Source organism: Schistocerca piceifrons, chromosome X (assembly GCF_021461385.2).
Source record: "Schistocerca piceifrons isolate TAMUIC-IGC-003096 chromosome X, iqSchPice1.1, whole genome shotgun sequence".
Lineage (NCBI taxonomy): Eukaryota > Metazoa > Arthropoda > Insecta > Orthoptera > Acrididae > Schistocerca > Schistocerca piceifrons.
The window spans coordinates 410584638-410607287 of NC_060149.1; the positions used below are offsets into that span (position 1 = coordinate 410584638).

Below are 22650 nucleotides of genomic sequence, written 5' to 3' on the forward strand. Positions count from 1 at the left end.
TGGTTTGATGGAAGCACAGGAGGAATTGACATGAGATTGATGGACTAGGTAATGTGAGAGTGCTGAATTGGTTAACTGAAGTCACTATGAAGACATGATACATACTGTGCTAGGCCATTTTCATGTGTGTGTCAGTGCGTGACTCTGACCTGAATACCAACAATAGCCTCGCCTTCAAGAATAGACACACCTTGCCCCAGTACTAATATAAATCATTAAATCTTAGTCAAAGATGTTTAACTGAATTAATGTTATAGGAACTCTGCACAAACTACACATCTGACTAAAACAGAAGTACACAGATTATATGCCCTGTATAGACTCTGTCTATACTAAATTCGTCAATAGTGTTGCAATGCGCTAAAGAGACGGATGCTTAACACACTTTTGCGTCAGTACTTATCATTATAGTAATTACGATTTGATGAAATCTTGTGCACATTGCACTTTATCTGAAACCTAAATACACTTGTTCAATGAGCTGTAACGTTGGTTGCTATTAACAACAGCTCAACAGATCTCAGTTACATTAAAATTTGTAACTTGCGCCGATTACGGCGGTATTGTTAATTATCTAAATGATTAAAATTTCTTACTGACACCAAACAACTTTAAACCCCGAAATATCTATAGCTATTGCTGGGTATTTACATTATTCACGCTAACAATCTGTATAGTTTACTACTCAAAAATCCTCTCTCACTACCATAAAATAAATCGCTTAAAAACACGTAGCAAATATTTACCATGACAAATGTTTCACTTAATTGCAGTAAATCCTCAATTTCTTTTGTCTTTGTTCAGTTAAATTTAATAAACCATTCCTAGTATGATAGGTCTGAACCAAAGGTATAATTTCATTGTAAATGAAATGAGCAATATAGCAGTAGCCATCTATGTGATAATATTAGCTCTCTTTAGGGCTGCAAATGTTATTTCTCATTGTCCCTTTTCCTTCCTTCTTTCTTTTTAATCCTTAAAATAACCATTAAGTGAATAAAAAAAGTTAACACCCTTGCCTTTTATTTAATGAAATCTAATTAAATCTTTTCTCTCTAATCACTGACTTTTAAAATTGTAATAAAATCTCAATGTGACAGTGATTCTTTGAGTCTAGTTATTTGACCTGGAAGGCTGACTTTTAACAACTTCGCATCAATGTAGCTCTTTACTACGAGGGCGGTTCAGAAAGTAAGCTCCAATTGGTCACAGTGCGGGTTGTGGGGGGAGTAGCGACGCCATCTGTGCGTTCACGCACTCAACAGGTCAGTCGGCATCAAGCCGTGGTCGAGTGAACGTCGTACCTGCGCTAGTTTAGTTTTTGTGGCAGTTTGAAATGTGTGCTGCAATAGAAAACCCCGCCAAATGTGAAGTGCGTGCTGTCATAAGGTTTTTTACAGCCAAAGGATATTCTGCAGCAGCTATTCATCGTGAGCTTTGTGCCGTGTACGGACCAAGAGTTATGAGTGAAGGAGTTGTCCGTGAATGGGTACGTTTATTTAAAAGTGGACGAGAAAACGTTCATGATGAAGAGAGGAGTGGTACACCATCATTGGTGACTGACGAACTCGTTCAGACAGTTGATGCAAAAGTTCGTGAAAATCGACGTTTCTCAATGTCGGAGTTGTCTACTGGTTTTCCACAGATTTCTAAGACTCTCTTGTACGAGATAGTGACAGCAAGATTTGGTTACCGTAAGTTCTGTGCACGATGGGTGCCCAAAATTCTTACCGACCACCACAAAACTCAAAGAATGGCCTCTGCATTAGACTTTCTGTCACGTTATGAGGACGAAGGAGAACCATTGTTAAACAGAATCGTGACTGGTGACGAAACCTGGATTAAGTACATGAACCCTGAGACAAAAGAACAATCAAAGATGTGGGCACATTCAAATTCGCCTACCAAACCAAGAAAAGCCTCGCAAGATTTTTCTGCCAGAAAACTGATGGCAACGGTGTTTTGGGATGCCAAAGGGGTGTTGTTGGTTGAATTCATGGAACGTCGTACGACCATTAATCAAGACGTGTACTGTGAAACAATAAAAAAGTTACGATGGGCTATACAGAACAAACGCCGTGGTATGCTGACTTCCGGTATCGTTTTTTTGCACGATAACGCCCGTCCTCACTCTGCTCGCAGAACAACGGCCCTTCTTGAGTCCTTAAAGTGGGACGTTATCAACCATCCACCTTACAGCCCAGGCCTGGCGCCAAGTGATTATCACCTCTTCATGCATTTGAAGAAATGGCTCGGGTCACAGCGGTTTGATGACGACGAAGAGCTCAAAGATGCGGTCACAGGCTGGCTCCAGGCACAAGCGGGTGATTTTTATGCAGAAGGAATTTCAAAGCTTGTGAAGAGATACGATAAGTGCCTCAATCGCTATGGAGACTATGTAGAAAAATAGTGCAAAGATGTAGTTGTAAGATGTATATATTAAAATATTTTTATTTAACTTGGTGTATTTTTTTAAATCAACCGGAGGTTACTTTCTGAACGGCCCTCGTATTTACGCCACTTGCATATTTTTCAGTGGGATTCAATCCTTGTCACAGTAGAATTATACACTGAACATGGAATTCAGTTTAACTTTTCTTTATTTGCATCAAATTAATATCTCACAAACAGTTTCCATGTGTGTTAGTGACATTCAAAAAATTAAACACACAAATCGGTATAGAAAAGATAAAACAAAACACAAACAAAAATCCTATGTGCCAGCAAAAATTTTGTACTAACTTTAACATAACAATCAAGGCTCATCCATTTCAGGAGTTGGTAATAGCATTCCCTCTGATAGCCCCGGAGTTAAATTTGCCATTTGCCACCCTACCGAGCAATGGAATTGAATATCATCGAATAACATTGATTGGTTCTGGTGGGGTATGAAGTCTATTTTCAAATATTAATGTCAATGATTTTACAGGCAACAGTAATTGTGTCCTCTGTTACATAAGTCATGCCGATTCTGGTTCCTGGCTTTATAAAACCCCAATGGAGACTTAAACTCATTGGTAGACACAATAACAATTCTTACGTGTAGTGCATACTCGAATATATACACTATCATGAACTGCTCAACACTAGACTACCTTAGAGGGGGTGCCCAAAATCACATAAAGACCGCAACTGCATAATTACCTTAGAGCACACATGAATACAACATCCACCAAGTTGAACTACTACTACTACTTCTGAAATCTTGTCTGCACCAGGAAATTCAAGAATCACACTCTTGAGTCCAGTCCAGGTACTGAATAACACTGTCAGACATCAACTTCTCCAAATATGGACCACAGTTTTACAGAAATTAGAGTGTAATGTTGCAAAAGCATGCTGGCCCGTTTCTTCCTACACCATGTGAACACTAATAAGCTTCATCCATGCTATTGAAGAGTCAGTTAACCGTATTTGATCATAGAAAAATCTCCCCAGCACTACGAGCCAAAATACGAGGGTCAGTCAAAAAGTAATGCCTCCTATTTTTTTTTCTACGTTTAACTGTCAGGAAATTTAAATGCAATTACATAGGTTGAAAACCACAACATTGAGGATCATTTTGTCATTTTTCAATGTAATCTCCGCCCATCTCTACAGTTTTGGTCCATCTTTGAACAAGGGCATGTATCCCAGCACGGTAAAAATCACAGCTCTGCTTCCTAAGCCATTGACGCACGGATGTTTTGACGGCCTCCTCATCTTCAAAATGAATCCCACGATGAGCTTCTTTTAGTGGCCCGAACAGATGGAAGTCTGATGGTGCCAGGTCAGGGCTGTATGGGGGATGAGGCAAAACTTCCCATCCAATTTTGACAATCTCGTCAGAGGTGTGACGACTGGTGTGTGGTCTTGCATTCTCATGCAAAAGAAGAACATCTGCCATTGATTTTGTTGGGCGAACTCGCTGAAGACGTGCTTTAAGTTTGTTGATGGTTGTGACGTATTGAACAGAATTTATTGTGCATCCCTGGTCCAAAAAATTAACCAGAATCACACCCTCTGTATCCCAGAAAACTGTTGCCATAACTTTCCCTGCCGATCGCACAGTTTTGAATTTTTTCTTCCTCGGCGAGCTTGTGTGACGCCACTCCATTGACTGCCTCTTTGATTCGGGTTCAAAAAAATGCACCCATGTTTCGTCCCCGGTCACAATTTTTTTCAGAAACTCATCTCCCTCCAAACGGAAGCGCTGCAAGTGTTGGGAGGCTATTGTTTTCCTTGCCTCTTTATTCTGATCGGTTAACATTCTTGGAACCCACCGTGCACAAACTTTTGAGTACCCCAATTGTTTAATAATCGTGATCACACTGCCTTTACTAAGAGAAATAATGCGACACACTTCATCTGCAGTCACCCGACTGTCACCACGAATGATGTCATCAACTTGCTGAATGTTGTGTGGAGTCACTGCACTCACCGGCCTGCCGCTCCGCTTTTCGTCAGTCAACGGTGTTTGCCCTTCAGCTTCCTTACAACGACGAACCCATCGTCTAACAGTGCTGACATCCACTGTCACAACACCATACACCTTCTTCAGTCTTTCATGAATGCGTATGGGCGTTTCACCTTCTGCATTCAAGAATTCAATCACACAACGCTGTCTCAAACGAACATCGATGTCGGCCATCTTACAAACTTCTGCTGTGCTGCCACCTGTTGACACAGAAAGTTACTACTGCAGTGGATTGCAGAAGAAGGTTTGAGGAATGGCGCCAAATTCAAATTTTTCACTTACTTAATTTCTTTAAGTAGAAAAAAAATGGGAGGCATTACTTTTTGACCGACCCTCGTAAACTCAAATCAATTAGTTCAACGTATCCTACTTTTTCTCATGGAACGATATAAATTGGAGCTGATACACTGCTAAACACATGTAAGAACTCTGTCACACTAAGTTCTGATTGACAACACCGACCGAGTACCAACTCAATAATTCAATAAATGCTCTTGACAATATTCTCTCACAGTGTATTAGTCACAGGCCCACATAAATCTGCAATCTACTGTCTTTTCGAGTGACTGTTAGACATGATGATTAATTAGAGCTTGTACCTACCAGTTCTAGTGTAGGCTTCTCTAGCAACACTCAAATCGGAAATGAACTTCTAAATCCCAAAAACCATAGGGGAACCAATTTAGAAAATCACTTCACAATTCCATTGCTTGTAACAAATGTAAGTTCCTGGCCCCATCATCTTGTCGAATAGTGGCCAGCTTGATGATGTGATGATCTCTCTGGCTCAGACAGCTAATGGCTGCAGCTGCTGCTGCTGCTGCTGCCGCTGCCGCTGCCGGTGCGAGGAGACACTTTAAAGCAACCTGCTTGTTCTGTCAAGCACTGTTGGAAGCTCAATTTTCTACAATATATGCACATGTAGAGACTTCAGTTACTGTACATACATGCATTCATAACCATTCATCATGTATTTAATACTTGCCCATCGATAAACTAATATGTTGAAGCGAATCATTCTGTGATGGTACCTAAAACCTTCTGTCCTGTCACAGATATATTTCACCATTCTTTCATTAACCAGTTTGGAGTGTCTGTGTAACAAATACTGTGTGCTGCGCCCCTGCAGACACATGGGAGAGAGTTCATGGACTGCGACCCGCCATCCCATACCCCACCATGTCTGCCTGCACAGATATGTTTTTGAATCTCATTCTCTTGTAATGTGCTTCTGTTAAAGGGGGCTTGCCTTAAGGGGAGGTTTACTATCTTTGGCCTGAAAAAAATTTTTTTTTTTCTCGGAATGTGTTTTAGGTATCAATGTCAGATTTGGTCAAAATGTTTACTAATATTTCCTCTACAAACTGGAATTTTTTCGACCGGAAATGTTGAAGAGCAAAGGCGGAAGTGCCGTCGTAACGAAACAAAATTTCGATATAGACCTCCATGTGCGGTATGTCGCAGGTCAGCCGCCTCGCCTGAAATCAAAATTGAGTTGACGTTAGCGAAGTATATAAGATTCTTTAGGTTTGCTTAAGTTATTTGGACCATAGAAAACAAAATGGCAGCCATTTTGAAAAAAATAGGATTTTTTCATAGATTCCCCCCCCCCAGGTGAAAATATTAACAGTTGATAGATTGGAATAAAAGTGGTACAACTCCTAGACAATTTTTTAGTTTGCTTCGTCGGAAACGAACAATCGTGCCAATCGGTTCAGTAGATTTGAAGTTACCATACCGCGTGATAAAAAAACTAATTTCAAGAAAAACGTTTTTGAAATTTTGACTACATATAAATGCAACATTATGTAACTTACGTTCAATCTGCTATTTTGAGTCCATAAACTAGTCCTTTATCTTCCTCATGGAGGGTGTTCTGATCTATCTGGGCCATCCTGTGCCGCTCCAGAGCCACTCGTACGGCCGGTGACAAGCGGTTTTCGGCCGCTTGAGTCCGGTGGTCGTCCAAATGCTTGGCAAATTGCGTCGGATAGAATTCCAGGGTGAAGTCGATTGTTGTCATGGTCTTCAGAATTGCTGAATACCTTTCGTTGAAGCTGCTCACTGCCATAGTCACAATCTTCAGTCTTCGCACCAGAATGTAAATGCTTGGGGGCTAATTTCCAAATGCACGCATTCAAACTTTTATTTGAATTTTGTGAGTTTCCTCCCATGCACCGGTACAATAACTCACCCTCCGAAAGGGCCTCATAGATCGGATGAATCACTTTTTGAACTTCTTTGGAGAGCGGCTGGTCGTGTTGATATTTGTGCAGATGTCTGGTAGCCTCTGCAATGTGCCACTTGCACCAACTGGTTTCCCCAGCCGGACAATTTCGGTGTTGTGGGTGGTCATCTGCCAAACACTTGTAGAAATAGGTTGTCCAAATTGCCTTCTTCATCTGTTCAACTGAATTGGAATGCCGTCGGATTGCCAAGCCGTATTACGTCGTAAGCTCCTTGGTCACTTTATCAGTTTTAGTCATGGGCAAGCACATAGAATAATTTTTCGCGGCTACTAAGTCGAAATTTCCCAAAAAAAGCGGTGTGTGAAAAAAGGCCGGTTTCAGGGAGGTGCACTTTTTTCTTCAACCATGAATAACAAACATTTCCATCCCATATTCGGAAAAACTGTTTCAGGAGTAGATTCCAAACACTTTTATGGCTCCAAAAATGCAATTTAAAAAATCTATATTTTAACCAAAAGATAGTAAACCTCCCTTTAAGTGTTGGCCTCAGCCTCATTTATATTTGAGTTTGGCTCTAGGGGACATGCCCTTTGACTGTCTGTCTCTACCTCTACCTTTATTGTATTGTGCCTCTACCTTGCCCTTATAGTGTCATTATACTCCAGATCAGACAGGTCACCTCTCCCTACTTTCCCTCTCTGTGTGTTTAAATCTTGCCCTAAAAGTCACCATTTTCTTTGAATACCTTTACTTTTGCTATCAACTTCAGTTTTCCATGGGACTAATTTAAATTAGCCATGCAGGGTCATAATGTAAACAGTTTCACAATAATAACTTCAGACTTTCTTTTATGGTATTTATATCTCCCGATTACCCTGACACATACACAAACTCCATCCTGCCCCCCCCCCCCCCCCCCCCTCCCTTTTTCCTCTGGAGGCTCACACCATATGTATGTGGTGAATACAGAGTCCTTGAACCCTTGCAGTATTATTTCTTTTTCTATATTGTAAGTTTAATCTTTTACTGTTCTGTATACACACCCCTGTGAGACAAGGATTAGGATGGCTTACAGTACCTCCTGCCTATCATAAGAGGTGACTAAACAGAGTCCCAACTTAGGCAAGCTCTCAAGACAACATAGTTATGATCAAAGTCTCCTTTTGGCTTTTATTATCTACCAAACCACTATAACTTATGGCTTCTTTAATTTTTTAGTCTCCATTGGGATTTGATTCTACCCTTTCCTTCGAAATCTTACAGCAGTACAGGCTGTCTCGAGAAGTCTGCGTTACTTAAAGATCTTAAGCACACTTACGGTTACTTGCATACAAAAAATCCAATGCAGTAGCCAGTCCAATGTAGAGAGGTTGTCATGTACCCTCTGTCGTAGCCATCGAATAATGTGGGGACTAAGATATTGATGCGTAAACTGTAAACTCCCTGTGCAGTAAGTGTTTTACTGTGAGGTTCCAGGCAATGACCACTGTGCAGAGTGACTATTGCCATGGCTGGGTGGCATCCATGGGTAGAGCAGTGAGCAGCATTAGGGCTGATGATCAAAAAACTAAATTCATCAAATTTATCCATTAAATAACTGTACAGATCAACTGTCTCACCAGAGGGCTAGCTGTAGTAATGCAGAAAGTTATATAACACTTAAGCATTTGAGTTTCTGGCCACTCAATGGGATGAGAACAAACTTGAATAAATTTGACTATAGTTTGTGATATCTGGTGTGCACTAGAACTGATGAACAAACCTTTACAGTAACAAATTGTTATTACTTCTGGAATACACAAAGAACCAATGTGGATTAGTAGCTTCATTACAACAGAATAGAAATGGACCTCATTTACAACAAAACAAATACATAGTCAAATGTACACCCAAATAATGCAGTTAGCTGGGATACATGCAAGTCACTATTATTCAGCATGAAAACCTCAATATGATTAAGGGTACCATGTGCTACAGAGGTCATAACCTTCAAACTGTTGATGAATTGAGTGTGAACTTAAAATGACAGTCAGTTTTGTGTCCGTCATCCAGAGATGTTAAAAGGACAGTTGGATATATAGGGTGCTTTTGTACTTGGATTTGAAGGGAAAGTCCTGTTTGAAAAGGTTAGTCATTGTCCACACAGGTGATGTCACCTATAGCCTCTCAGGTAGAAGCCATTGTCTTTTATTGCTTACACTTTGAGCATACCAGACTCTCACAGTGGACTCATTTTGTGACAAGTGGACCCTCGCCATTGTACCTGTGAAGCACCTTAACAGTTCCTCATATCCTCATAGTGTGTGTAATTATAGCTGATCGACAATGTGGGCTGAAGCTATGAGGCAATCCCAGAAGTAAAGTATCCTATATCTTCAGATATAGAAAAAGCATTTATTTTTTTAAAGTAATAGCATCATTTTAAAGGTTGAACAATGCTTCATATTTCTGCCACAATCATGAATTCGGTTAATGCAGTTTTGTAGAGGCTATGTCAGCTTTGCGATGTCCATGTCATACCAGCTTGCTGCCATGTCTTACAGGAAGCATTGAACCCTCAGCGTTCACCTCACCATTTAAGTAGAACTGGCCACAGAAATTGTCCCTCAACTTGGCACCGAGCGACTATCACCTATCCCCAAAGTCCATGGTGTTTGGAGATTGGATGAGGAGGTTCTAACCAAAGTTTTACAGGAGATTGATGGGCTACATGTGGGCAGGCAGTGAAATACTGATAAAACTGAGAAGGGCAATTCATAACTGGGGAAGAAAAGCCTTCTCCATGAGAACATCGGGCCACATGTCACCTGTCAAACTGTCAATCTCCCACAAAACTTTGGTTGGAACATCATTACCCATCCACCAACCAATCCGAACGTGGCACAGAGTGACTACCACCTCTTTCCTGCGTTGATGGAACATTTCTCTGGACAGTGGTTCTGCTCCAACTAAGAGATGGAGAAAAAAGTTCATTGCTTCATGAAGGACATAGCAGCGAACTGGTATGACATGGGCAGTTGTAAAACTGCCACAGGATCTACAAAATTGTCTTGACCAATATTGTGATTGTGGAAAAATATAGCACCCTTCAATGTTCAAAATGATGCATCTATTATAGAAAATGAACTGTTGTTTGTGTATCAAAAAATGGGACTTAGGTTTTAGAACTGCCCAGATATGTTGTTACCTCAGATGCTAGTTGACAGTACAACAGCTGCCATCAGTGTTATATTTTGTATGAGAAAATAGGCAACATAACAAAATTAGAGACATTAGTTTTTCCTAGGATATCCAATGTTCAAATAACTTTGGACATTGCCGACAACTGCCAGTATTTTGACAGAATCGCACCCTTACTTGCTAATTTAATTTCAACGGCGTCCTTGATTACACTATCCCAATAATTGGGAGTGGCAGAGCTGATGTGCAGTTACAGCTGTTGGAATAGTGTTATTAAGCAAGCTGCTGAAATTAAATTAGCAAGTAATCTTAGAGATGGTGGTTTTTGTTTACATTCTGCATGGAATACTGATCTTTCACTTGTCAAAAAACCCAGAGGAACAGAGTTTATACTACCTCACCCATTTATGATTAGTTTCACTACTGACAACACCTGATACTGGTGATCTTTGATTTGTAATGGTGCTATATAGCGTGCGTGTGTGTACGTGGCGAGTACATGCATGGCGAGCACGGGGCCTCGAGCTCTTGCAGCCTTCCTTCTTTCCCGGGCTGCATTTCCATTCCATTCCTTTCCTTGCTCCTTCCCCTTCGCCCTCTCCTCTCCCTCTCTCGATGTCCTTGTTTATGGTGGCCCCGCTATCCTCCTGGTTATGTTGACTTTGCGATTTGGTTTTGTTGCGTAATTACCTCAGTATTTTGGTGTTATCTGGTCGCCCTCTGGGGTTTAACCTCCATTACTAAATTTCTGTTCCGTAGTGTGAACCATTTGGGGAAGAGCACCTTACCTAGTGTCTCCAGCGTGTCGTCCTAGTTCCTTCCACCCTTTCCTTCACGTTGTTGTCTTGTGCTAGGGTACATAGCCAGTGCAGTAGCCAGTCCTGAAAACACAGGGATCACACTTCTGATACCTGAGCTGTGACCACCTCATGTAAGCCTAGCAGTGGTTGTCATCCTGGAGCATCAGAACTCCCTGCAGTGGCTGCCGTTCCAGACGGCCCATGCTGTGGCTGGGTGGCTCCCGTGGGGAGAGCCCCTGATTGGAGTAGGTGGTATCGTGGTGGACGCTGTGCAAATGAAATGCGTACAGATTCAGAACTCTGGCTGTTCTTCTACGGCCATCTCTTTGCATGGAAATGATTCTTCTAGTGCTGCTTCTTCTGCCCCGTCAGCCTTCCCTTTCATGGCTACCCCCTGGAAGCAGGGCCAGGCTCGTTGGCTAGGGGCGAAACCTTTCCCCCGCTATCTGGTTTGCACCAGGACTGATGGAGATACTTTCACCAATACCAAACCTTTATTTTTTGTGGAACACATGGAATAAAAGTTTGGTGAAGTAAACTCTCTGAGCAAGATGCGGTCGGTCGGGTTCGTTGTTGATCAAAACTGCTTCAGCTGCCCAGTCTGCGGCCATTTGTGCCTGTGACCATGTCGACACAATTCCTCTGTCCATTACCCCCTCCCCCACCAGTCTTTGAATATGGTTCAAGGTGTAATTATTCACAGGGACCTCATCCTTCAAACTGATGAGGAACTTTGGGACAGTATAAGACGGCGGAGTGTTCACTTTGTTCGGTGTGTTCAGAAGGGCCCAAAGGACAATCGCATTGATACTGGTGCCTTTTATCTGGGCCTTTGAAGGGGATACCCTCCCTGAGAAGGTCAAAATTATGGTTTATCGATGTGACTTGAAGCCGTACACCCCACCACTTATGAGGTGTTTTAAGAGCTTGTGTTTTGGCAACATGTCTTCCCCCTGTCAACCCCTCTCTGTGGTGCCTGTGGACGTCCACTCCATGAGTGGAGTTCCTGTGTTCCCCTTCCTGTGTGTGTTAATTGTCATTGCAATCATTCTCCATGTTTACCAGATTGCCCGGCTTATAAGAAGGAAAAGAAGATCCAAGAGTACAAGTCCCTTGATTGTCTAACCTACACTGAGGCTCATAAGAAGTAAGAAGATGTAACTAAATCATATTTAGTTACGTCTTCACGCCTTCCGCCTTCCTCCCACTAGTCCTGAACCCCTCTCCTCCCCCCCCTCCACTGCGGCTCCCACACCCTCCCCTCCAGGCACCGCCCCCCCCTCCCCCGTCGCCCAGCTGGAGAAGTGTCCCACTTCTTCGGCGTCTGCCAGTCAAGAGTGCCCCTCCCGTGATCCCCCTTCCCAGCACCTTCCAGGCCGAAGATCTGCTGCCACACAAGAACCATGGTCTGTGGGCCCCTCAGGTCACTCGATCTCTTAATGTTCTAGATCTTGCTCCAGCTGGCTCCTTTTTGCCATGCAGCCCTCCTCAGTCTCAAACAGAAAAGAAGAAGAAACATAAGTCCTGGGACACGGAGCTTTTGGTGTCGCCAGAGGTCCTGTCCCCACCCTCGCAACCTGAATCTGACCTGCTGTCCATGGGTGTCGCCCCCTCCTTGTCGGAGACGGATGGTGACCCGGCAGCACAGCTGGCTTTAGTCTGTTCACCCCCCCATTTGAATCATCATTCTGTGGTTATCCAATGGAATTGTAATGGATATTACGGTCACCTTCTGGAGTTTAAATCCTTTATTTCATTTTACTCTGCAGCTTGTGTGGTTCTACAGGAATTCATTTTACTGATCACACACCAACCCTCCGTGGTTTCTGTGCTTTCTGTCAAAATCAGGTCGGCCCCCTGCGGGCCTCTGATGGCATTTGTACGTTGGCCTGTACGGATGTTGCTAGCACGTGGATTCCTCTTCAAACTACATTGGAAGCAGTTGCTGTTAGGGTCCACCTGGACTCTGAGGTCACGGTTTGCAATCTTTATCTCCCTCCTGACAGGACTCTCATACCTACTGCCGCCTTAACAGCCCTTCTTCAGCAACTTCCTCCTTCCTTCCTTCCTCCTTCTTGGGGATATTAATCTTCATCCTCCCTTGTGGAGCAGTGCATTTCCGTATAGTTGGGGTCTTCACATAGACCAGTTTCTTGCAGACCACAAATTGGGCCTTCCTAATGATGGCTCCCCTACTCATTTCAGTGCTGGTCATGGTACCTTTCCTGCCATTGATCTTTGTCTTTTTTCTCCCTCCCTCCTCCTTTCATTCCACTGGTCGCCACACGACGACCTTTGCAATAGTGACCACTTCCCATTGATTCTCTCGCTCCCTTCCCGCTCCCCTATGGACAGGTTACTTTGTTGGTCTTTCCAACGCATCAATTGGCCTCTATACAGTTCACAGTTCGTTCTTTCTCCCTTTTTGTCGGATTGTATTGATGTCGTCCACCATGACTTTTATGATGAGATTGTTCATGCCGCTGGCCTTCCCATTCGATGCTCATCCTGACCATGTCGCCGCCGGCAATCCCCGTCGTGCAGTCTGACGGTTGCTGTTGCCATCCGTGATTGCTGTCGAGCTTTGCAACACCTTAAGAGGCAACCATCCACTGTCAATCTTATTACCTTTAAACGCCTTCACGCCAAAGTCCGTTACTTAATCAAACGGAGCAAACGGGTATGTTGGGAACGCTTTGTTTCTTCCCTCGGTTCTACTGTCCTTGGGTCACGGGTATGGGCTACACTTTGCTCTCTCCAAGGTTGCCATCGGTAATCTATCCTCCCAGGTCTTGCCCTCCCGGATGGCCTTTGCATGGACACGTAGATTCTTGTGGGACATCTTGCGACCTGTTTTGCAACAGCATCAGCATCAACCTCTTATCCGGCTGCTTTCGTTCACCAGAAACAGTGGGCCGAAGCTTCTGCCTTACGTTTTGCCCATTGTCAGTCAGAATCTTCCAATGAATCTTTTACTGAATGGGAACTTCTTTCTGCACTTTCTTCTTCTCATGATACAGCCCCTGGCCCAGACCCCATTCGTAACCAATTGCTTTAACATCTTGGTGCTCCACAACTACAACATCTGCTCCGGGTGTTTAAGCGTATTTGGCTCCAGGGTGACTTCCCTTTTCAATGGAGGGATAGCATCGTAGTTCCCATCATTCAGCCTGGTAAGAACCCCTTGTTTGTCTAAAGCTATCAGCCTATTAGTCTGACAAATGTTGTTTGCAAGTTACTTGAATGGATGGTAGCTCGTCGGCTCAATTGGGTCCTCGAATATCGAGATCTATTGTCCCCTTACCAGTGTGGATTCAGAGAGGGACAGTCTCCAATCGATCTTTTACTTAGCTTGGAATCAGCAGTTTGGCAGGCTTTTTCCCAGCGCCGCCATTTCGACCTTCGCAACGCCTATGACACGGCTTGGTGCCATCACATCTCACTTCCACTTCATGAGTGGGGTCTTCGCGGCCCACTCCCGATTTTTATCCAGCAGTTCCTGTTCCATCGGTCTTTCACGGTTCGGGTTGTTACTGTTTGTAGTTCTCCATGGACCCAGGAGAATGGCATCCCACAGGGTTCCGTATTGAGTGTACTTCTTTTCCTCATTGCTATAGATGGGCTTGTTTGGCCTTCGTCCGTCCTTTGGTCACCCCTTATCTGTATGTGGATGATTTCTGCATTTTGGTTAGTTCCTCTTTGATGGCCTCTACAGAGTGGCAGCTTCAGCTATATGGCGTGCCTGTGCGTGGACCTTCTCACACGGGTTTCAATGCACTCCTTTAAAATTGCTGGTGGTCCACTTCTGTCGCCGTGCTCTACCTCGATGCACAATGATTACCTGTGGTCCCACAGTTTCGTTTCCTGGGTCTTCTTTTCGACAACAAGCTCACTTGGCTGCCTCATATCAGACCTCTGAAGATAGTATGTTTCCGTAAACTAAATGTCCTTCGCTTCCTTGCCCACACCTCTTGGGATGCGGATCGTTCGGCTCTTCTCCGCCTTTAGTGCTGTCTCACTTGGACTATGGTTGTCAAGATTATGGTTCAGCTGCTCCTTGCACACTGTGCCTCCTGGATCTGGTCCACCATCGTGGTGTTCGTTTGGCCACTGGTGCCTTCCCTACTAGCCCTGTTGATAGTCTCCTGGTTGAAGCTGGGATCTCTCTCCCCCCCCCCCCCCCCCCCCTCGGCCTCCCCTTTCTGTTTGGCAGTCCCAGCTTCTGGTTTCTTATGCAGTCGCTGTCCGTTCCTCTCCCACTCATCCTTTCTATTCTAATCTGTTCCCAGACCAAGGACATTGCCCACCTGATTCCCTCCCTCGCTCGGGTTTACCGGTTGGGCTCCACCTTTTGTCTCTTCGCTGTGATTTACAGCTTCCTTCTTTGTCCTGTCTCCCCCACTGTCAGCTGTGTTTGGAGACTCCTGACTCCCCTCCCTGGCCAAGATCCTCTTTTCTTTCCTTTTTTACTGTGTTTTTATCACTTCTTAGGTTTGGTTAGTCTCCTTTTACAATATGCGCTTTTACATTCTAGCTGTTGAATGCTTTTAAATAGCAGGTGATCTTGCCTGTACAGAATCAGGGGTGGGGTATTTCCTGCCTCTATCATAGCCTTGGGGTTGCTCACTTGCTGACTTCCGTCATTTTGTTTTTGCCATTGACAACACGACTGCACTTTTACATGTTTTGGCCTTTTATCTTTTGTCAGTTTGACTTTTCTGAGATGTCAATCCGTCTGAATGGACCACATTTGAAACAAGGAACTGATGACCTTGTTGTTTGGTCCCATCAACCAACCAACCAACCAACCCACCCAGCTATGCTATACCCATGAACCAACACATATCACTTCTTATTTCTATCATACACTGCTTGGTCTTTCACTCTTTGACATATTAGACAAATATAATGATCAGTGCTCAGGGTACCCAATGTTTTATGTTTACGAGGGTGCCTCTAGGCACTGGTGCTAGTCCTAAGTGCTTCAAAGCCTTCTCCTCACTAGCATTCAATTCCTTCTGCCTTTTCACTTTAATATTTTTGTCATTGTAAAGTATCCAGTTTTTTAAAATCCTGTTTTGTGGGAGACACACATTATTGATACATGCGAAAGTAAGAGCTGAACTTCCAAATCTATTCTTTTACTGTATATCTAACTGCATCAATACCTGGGATTGTTTAGACACACCACTGTGGTGATGCTTGACTAGGTTAGCTGGTTCAGATCATAGTGATGCAAGAAATGTTCACTGATTGTATTTGGCCAGTAATGGGAGAAGAGATTGTGACGTAAAGTTCCGGATCATAAGACTGTGCACCAGTGTTGATTGACTTGTGAAAAATAGTAGTTTTGTGTAATGGTGTCATTGGACATACTGATAAGATTGGAGATAATCAATTTAAAGTTGGCAGGGTATAGAGGAAGTAAACCTCACTATAAAGTTAAGGGCATAGGTTTATTGCTCTAAGAGGAAGTAGTATATATGATAAGTGTTAAGGGAGCAGAACATGTAGCTTGGTGGAGAAGGATGTAATTTTAGTATTATATCCTGAATTGCTTTTTCTTCCACTTCCATCTTCATATCTTCCTACCTACCTTGTAACGCCATCTGTAGTACTTGATGTGGGAACGTTTGGTGACAGTGTATTGTTAAATCACTATATTTTACTAAACAGTTGTAACTTAGGCTTACGAAATCTCTTTTTGTATATCAAGACATGTTGATTTGTGCTGTTGTCATAATTTTGTTGTTACTGTCTGTTTCTCCTCACAGTACATAATACATTGGTTCAGGTATTTGTTTATATATATATGAACACGATAAGGTTTTCAACACTGTGAAAGTAAAAGCTGCTGTTTTTTCTTCATTATCCTAACTAGGTATCTGAATGATCTTTATACTCTGGATTTGAAGACGAGTACCACTGCTTGGGACATTCCACAAACAAAGGGTACACCACCATCTCCAAGGGAGTCTCACACAGCAGTGGCATACACACAGAAAGCCACTGAAGTAACTCGTATTGTCATTTATGGTGGAATGAGTGGTTGTCGTCTAGGGGACCTTTGGTTTTTGGATTGTGGTAAGTTACTTAATTTCCTACCATTCTTTTATTGTATTTCGTGGTTATCCTTAAGTTGTAACTTGTTACACTGCAGTATGTCTGCTTATTATCCCACAAGCAAAGAAACTGTCCATTTATTTTTTGCTGTCTTTTGCACATTTATTGTGTTCGTGCAATGTCCACTAGTGTTGACTCTTCTGTTAAATGTGGTTGTTTCATTATGAGGATGCCAGTGTTTCATTAATATGTTACATAATTAGACAAGTTTCACTTGTAAGAAAGTTTTTTTAACTTTGCAGTGTAATCATACAGGTGTTAAAATTGAATATATTATAATCAGTACATGGAAGTCATATGTGCAGCAAAAGGAACATTAAAAATTACTTACAGTGGAAATATAAATTAAAGTTGCATGTTACGTATTGTGGAAAAGAGAAACTTGGTGATAAGACTTAGTCAACAGGAAAATGATCCACACAAATGCCATGGCATAGTCATAAGGCTCAGTCAACAGTAAAAATGGTCCATGTAAAATGTAAGGCCATGTGCATCATACATACAGACAACTAGCAGGATAGAAGGCACAAGCCAGCAGGAAAATTATGCTCAGGTGACACATAAGAAACTGTGGCAACTGCAAAAGACACCTGACATATTAAAAAAAATTACATTATAATATCATAGAAACAGTAACGTAACAAATATAAAAAAATCATATAAATGTACGCAAACGTGAACCAAACTGACATGCATTAAAGTAGGATAATGACTGACAGCCTCTTTGAGAAAAATCTTTCTAAACAGCATGGAATACCTGATACCGCCGCTATGTTGATTGAAGAACAGGCCAAAAGCCACTGAAAAAGTTTCTGATTTTAAGCTGTAATTTATCATTAAGAATAAAGTCCTTGTAACTGAAATTGTGCTTAAAAATTTCAAATTCCTTGGACAAGTCCTATCTACAACTCTTCCCTTCCCTACCACATCTTCCAGTTTAATCGGGGATTGTGTACATTGTATTGTGTACATGGCATAAGTAGAGCCATGAGATTACACATTATTTTATAGAGGCCCGGATGAGATAATGGTTCCTTATTATGCTTTAAGATGTGAATGAAATTTTTCCCAAGACAGTTGCTAGTTCTTAGCTTTTCTAGAATTGGTACGGCAAAGGAAATTCCCTTTGTCTTTAACTTCTTTTTCCAGTTTGTAATCTTTGAGTGGGACATTTTTAACAGTTCTATTATCCAATAATCAGTCTACTACTGACTGTTCATAGCTGTTACTGGCTTATGAAAGATTCAGAATTCAGTTTCATCCTTTTTATACTCAAAAAAGATTAAGAAAATTCACCTCGCTATTCTCATTCTGCAGTTGTTTAGTGAAAACTATTTTATCATGCAGTTAATTAAATGTATGAAACAGTTTGCCTAGTTCTTCATAAGTACCTTCGAAAACTGTAGCATGTTCTCTGCAGGCCAAGGTAGCTTCCTTTGATAGCACTAGCTTATATTCCAATGTTCCAGTTCACACTACTTTCGAGGTGGTTGAAAATAACGTGCATTTTCACAAAAAGTTAACAGAGCCTGAAATTGCTGAACTTACGTTGTCGCTTCGAATTGCACTTAAACACAGTTACTTCATGTTTAACAAAAAATTGTGTATGCAGTGTTTCGGCTTGGCCGTTGGTAGTCCCTTGCCAGCATTTTAACTGACATTTTCACAAATTCACTTGAAGTTTGTTCATAGGCACTTCTAAGGAATTAGGTCAGCTGTTTCATACTACTTTCAATCAGTTATATGGTAAAGTAGTATTCACCAAGGAATTGCAGAATGAAAATAGTAAATTGAATTTCCTTGATCTTACTTTGGGTATACAAAAAGATAAAACTGATTTTATAATCTTTCACAAGCAAAGTTTTTTTTAAGGTAACATTATCAGAATTGATTCGGCTCATCCATAAGCACACAAATTGGCCCTTCTACATTTAATATTTATTGTGCTTTTGTTACACTACTATACCCAGAGATTTTTTCAGGAAAAGAGAAATTTGATTAAAAGTATAGCCAGAAATAATGGCTATGAACAGTCGTCAGTAGACAGAATATTGGGTAAGAAAACGGCTAAGAATCCACTCTGAGAGATTACAAGCTGGGGAAAAAAGGTAAAGATGAAGGGAGTTTCTTTTCCATTCCATACCATACCTATATTTAATATAAGGTACATTGTCTTCTTACTAAGAAATATGGCTGTAAAGTTTTGTTTTAAACTAGCAGCAGTCTTGGAAAAAATTTAATTCACACTGAAAGCATAATAAGCCATTATCTCATTCTGGCATCTATAAAATGAGGTGTAATGATTGTCCCTGTTTCTATGTAGGGAACACACTAAGAGCAGTCAACATCAGATTCAAAGAACATTCATTGTGTAAAAAGGGCAGTAACATTCATGACTCTACTTACACTGAGAGTCTCATAGAATGTACACACTCCCCTATTAAATTAGAAGATGCGGTCGTGAGGAAGAGAGCGGTCTTAGATTGGAACTGTTTGAAAAATTTTAAATTTTTAAGCACAACTTCAGTTATAAGGACTTTATTCTTAACAATAAATTATAGCATAAAATTGGAAACTTTGTCTGTGGCCTTTGGCCTCTTCTTCAATTAACATAGTAACGGTATAGGGTTTGTCACGCTGTTGAGAGAGATTTTTCTCAGACGCAGTCTGTCATCATCCTACTTTAATGTGTGTCATTGTTTTAACATTTTCATAAGTTTATATGCTTTTTATAATTTTTGTTATGTTTCTGTAATGTTATAAAATAACATGTTCGTGGTTGACATTGCTTCCTATGTGAGTGCCACCTGAGTTTGTTTCCTGCTGCCTTGTCCCTCCTGTCCTGCTAGTTGTCAGTGTGTATGGTGCACGTAACCTTACATTTTACATGGACCATTTGTACTGTTGACTATGCCTTATGACTTAGTTTCTCTTTTCACAGAGTATGTAACATATAAGTTTATTTTATATTCACACTGTGTGTGTAATTTTTGGTGTCTCTTTTGCTGCACACATGAGTTGTAATATATTCAACTTTTAGATGTTATTACTTCTTCTGAGGAAGACAGATTTATATTTGTTGAAACCTAGCTAAAGGTTTCAATAAACTTTCGATGTGTCACCGGTTGGGTGTATGAGTTCCATTGCATCCTCAATTGGAGGAAGCATTGTAGATGACCAGATACGCAAATTTAAAAGGTTGTCACCTTATCTCCCTGAAGACAAAGCAGTTCATTAAAATTGATTTAAAAAAAGCTTTTTGACAGAAATGTTTGCTTCTTAAAAACTTTAACAATTTTTTTCCAAAATTTTCTTTTCTTGATTTGTATTTTTGTGTCTATGTATGCTTCTAACAAATGATTTTTTTATGTTTAGAATTGGCACAAGTTTCCTGCTGGTGAACAGTGCTTTTCTGATTTAACGTGTTTCTAGACGTTATTTTTCTTTTCCCATCCAGTTCAAGAGTCCCAAAATAGGCAGAATATTAATTTTTGACCTTTTGTGATCTTTCATAGCCATCCAACACGTACATGACAATGCTACAGATAGTACTGACAAGGTACTTCCCAAGGAAGTTGAACTGAAAATAACTCTGTTCACACATTAGCACTTTAAATTTGGTCAAAATAAGTTGACAGGTTTTTTCTTCCAGTCACTATAGTGTAGAGCGTAGGCTCTATAAACTGGCAGTCGGGCGTGATCATCAACGAACTAGAATCTTGACCACAAGAGGAGCTGGTCAAAGTGTAACCAAACCCTTCTGGTGCTCTGAGGTTCATAATAGAACTCCATGATGGACCAGGATCACTCTTTTCACTCATTTCAAAATAAGAAAAGGAAAAACAGTGAGCCACACACAACACAGAGCATTCGGTAATGGCTACAACGAGGTTGCTTGCATAGGTTGGCAGTGTCATAAATGAGGTAGTTCAGGCCCAACCTCTACCAGTATTTGATGCAGCAACAGCTCGAAACACCCACCACCTAAAACTGCCATATTCAAGTAACCATATTCACTTTGTCTACATGGGGCTCGTAAAACTGGATTTAACAATAAGTTTGCCAATTCAGCTTCTAGTTAGTATAAAAAGATTGGCTACTACTTTAGCTTGGCCATGTAAACACTCCAATATTTATTCTGGAAATGCGAGCCTAGATGCCGGGTTTAAACTTCAATAGATTTTTTTTTCGTTCCCATGTAAATGGACAATCATTTTTTAAACATGCTTGGGATCTTGGGTCACGTCTTGTTGTTAAAAATTTTCAGCTAATGTGGATGAAGTTACTTTCTGAGCAGTGGAGAGCAACTAGAAATATTAGACTGAGTATGAAGTTGTCTAGCTGTAATATTTAATTGGCGAGAATCAGCTGTTGTGCTGACTAAATAAGAAACTGGAACAACTGATACTGAGATGCAGTATTTCACCAGTCTAGCAAAACGGCTTCACCATTAGCATGTAACCACAACAGGGAAAAACTGTTGCCAGAATGTGGTTTGTCTCCCGGAAGTTGTCATGTAAATGTAGTGATTATACCAGCTTTTGAAGTTCAGTTGGCAGACTAATTCAAGCGTTTTGTTTGTTGTAAGATACTGTGTCCCATGGCTGAGTCCTGCTTTGCATTATGTGACATGTGTAGAGACAAATCAGACATCCACAGTTATTGTTGCACCAGGAGCATTGGATGCACTGATACGTAGTTCCAAATTAGGCATTACCAGATCATAAGCAGTACAGTGGAATCTTGCTAGCATGTTTTTGAAAGGGCCACTGATTTTGAACATTACAAACAGGAAACCGTACTTGTTGAAATACTTAATTTGGTAATGAATAGATTTTTTTGTCATTGAAAATGCAGAATTGAGGGTACCATATTTATGGTAATATGCTTTCTCATAGTTCCACACTTCCTAACTTATAATTTCAGTAAATTCGAATTCAGAATGCACGTTGTCGAGGAAATGTTAAATATCGCACCCAGGAACTCTCGAAATTATGTTAGTTTACAAGAAACAAAAATGTGTTAAATTTGGCAACATTTGCTAAATCCATTGTATCAGATGTGTAACTTTTAAGTGTTTTCTTCTTGCTCCATTATTTGTTGCCATTTTTAGAGGTGTGATTCCTCCATTTTCTGCTGTGGTGTCTTCTGTAAGTATCCAGTGAAAGCCAGCTTTCTTGAAGCAGTGTTAGATTGTGCCTTCTTGCACGGAATCCCAGGCACTTGTACAAAAAGCGTAGCATCACAGAATTTTAACCTTTCTCAGCATTTTGTCAAGACAAGCCAGTCCATTATGTACAAGAATCCTCCTGAATTTTTGTTTCAGGTGTTTAATGTTGTCATGATGAGGTGGCTAAAGATGGCTTGTACAATGGGGAGGAGAGAAAACACTAAATTTATATTACACAGATATGACGTATCTTCAGCATGCACTGCACACTAGTCAATAAACAGGAGGATTTTTCTATTTCTAACACTTAACTTTGCATCCTAGGAACGCAAGAATTGTTCGAATATCGTAGTTATTACCAACATTTTCGCATTAGATGTATATTTATATGGAAATGTCTGCACATTTTGAAAGCATTGTGAACGCTTAAACTTTCCATTCATTAGCAGCCTCAACTTATGTTATCTTTTCATTACAACATAAGAAAACAGTCTCTCTTTAGTAAATTTTCTGCTGTAGCATTTTTCTCCTCTTATCTCAAGGGTTTTGTCAGGCAGAAGGTGGAAAAAAAGCCCATTTCATCTGCATGAAAAAATGTCATTGGGGCTGTACTTTCCTATAATGGAAGAGAATTTTTCCATGACTGAAGTGTCACTATTTTATTTATCTGGTAATAAGATAAGGGATTTTTCCAATCGAAAAATACGGGGTCAACTTATGTCAGCAGATTAA

At 41.2% G+C, this 22650-nt stretch overlaps 1 protein-coding gene across 2 annotated transcripts in view; it reads left to right on the top strand.

The window, feature by feature from the left end:
- Window positions 1-22650, top strand: part of LOC124721964 (host cell factor 2) — a 279952-nt gene that overhangs the window by 35073 nt on the left and 222229 nt on the right. For both annotated transcript variants that reach the window (XM_047247128.1, XM_047247127.1), the window contains exon 4: window positions 16507-16709. In XM_047247128.1, coding sequence (XP_047103084.1) covers window positions 16507-16709 — 203 coding nt within the window. The remainder of the gene's footprint in view (window positions 1-16506; window positions 16710-22650) is intronic.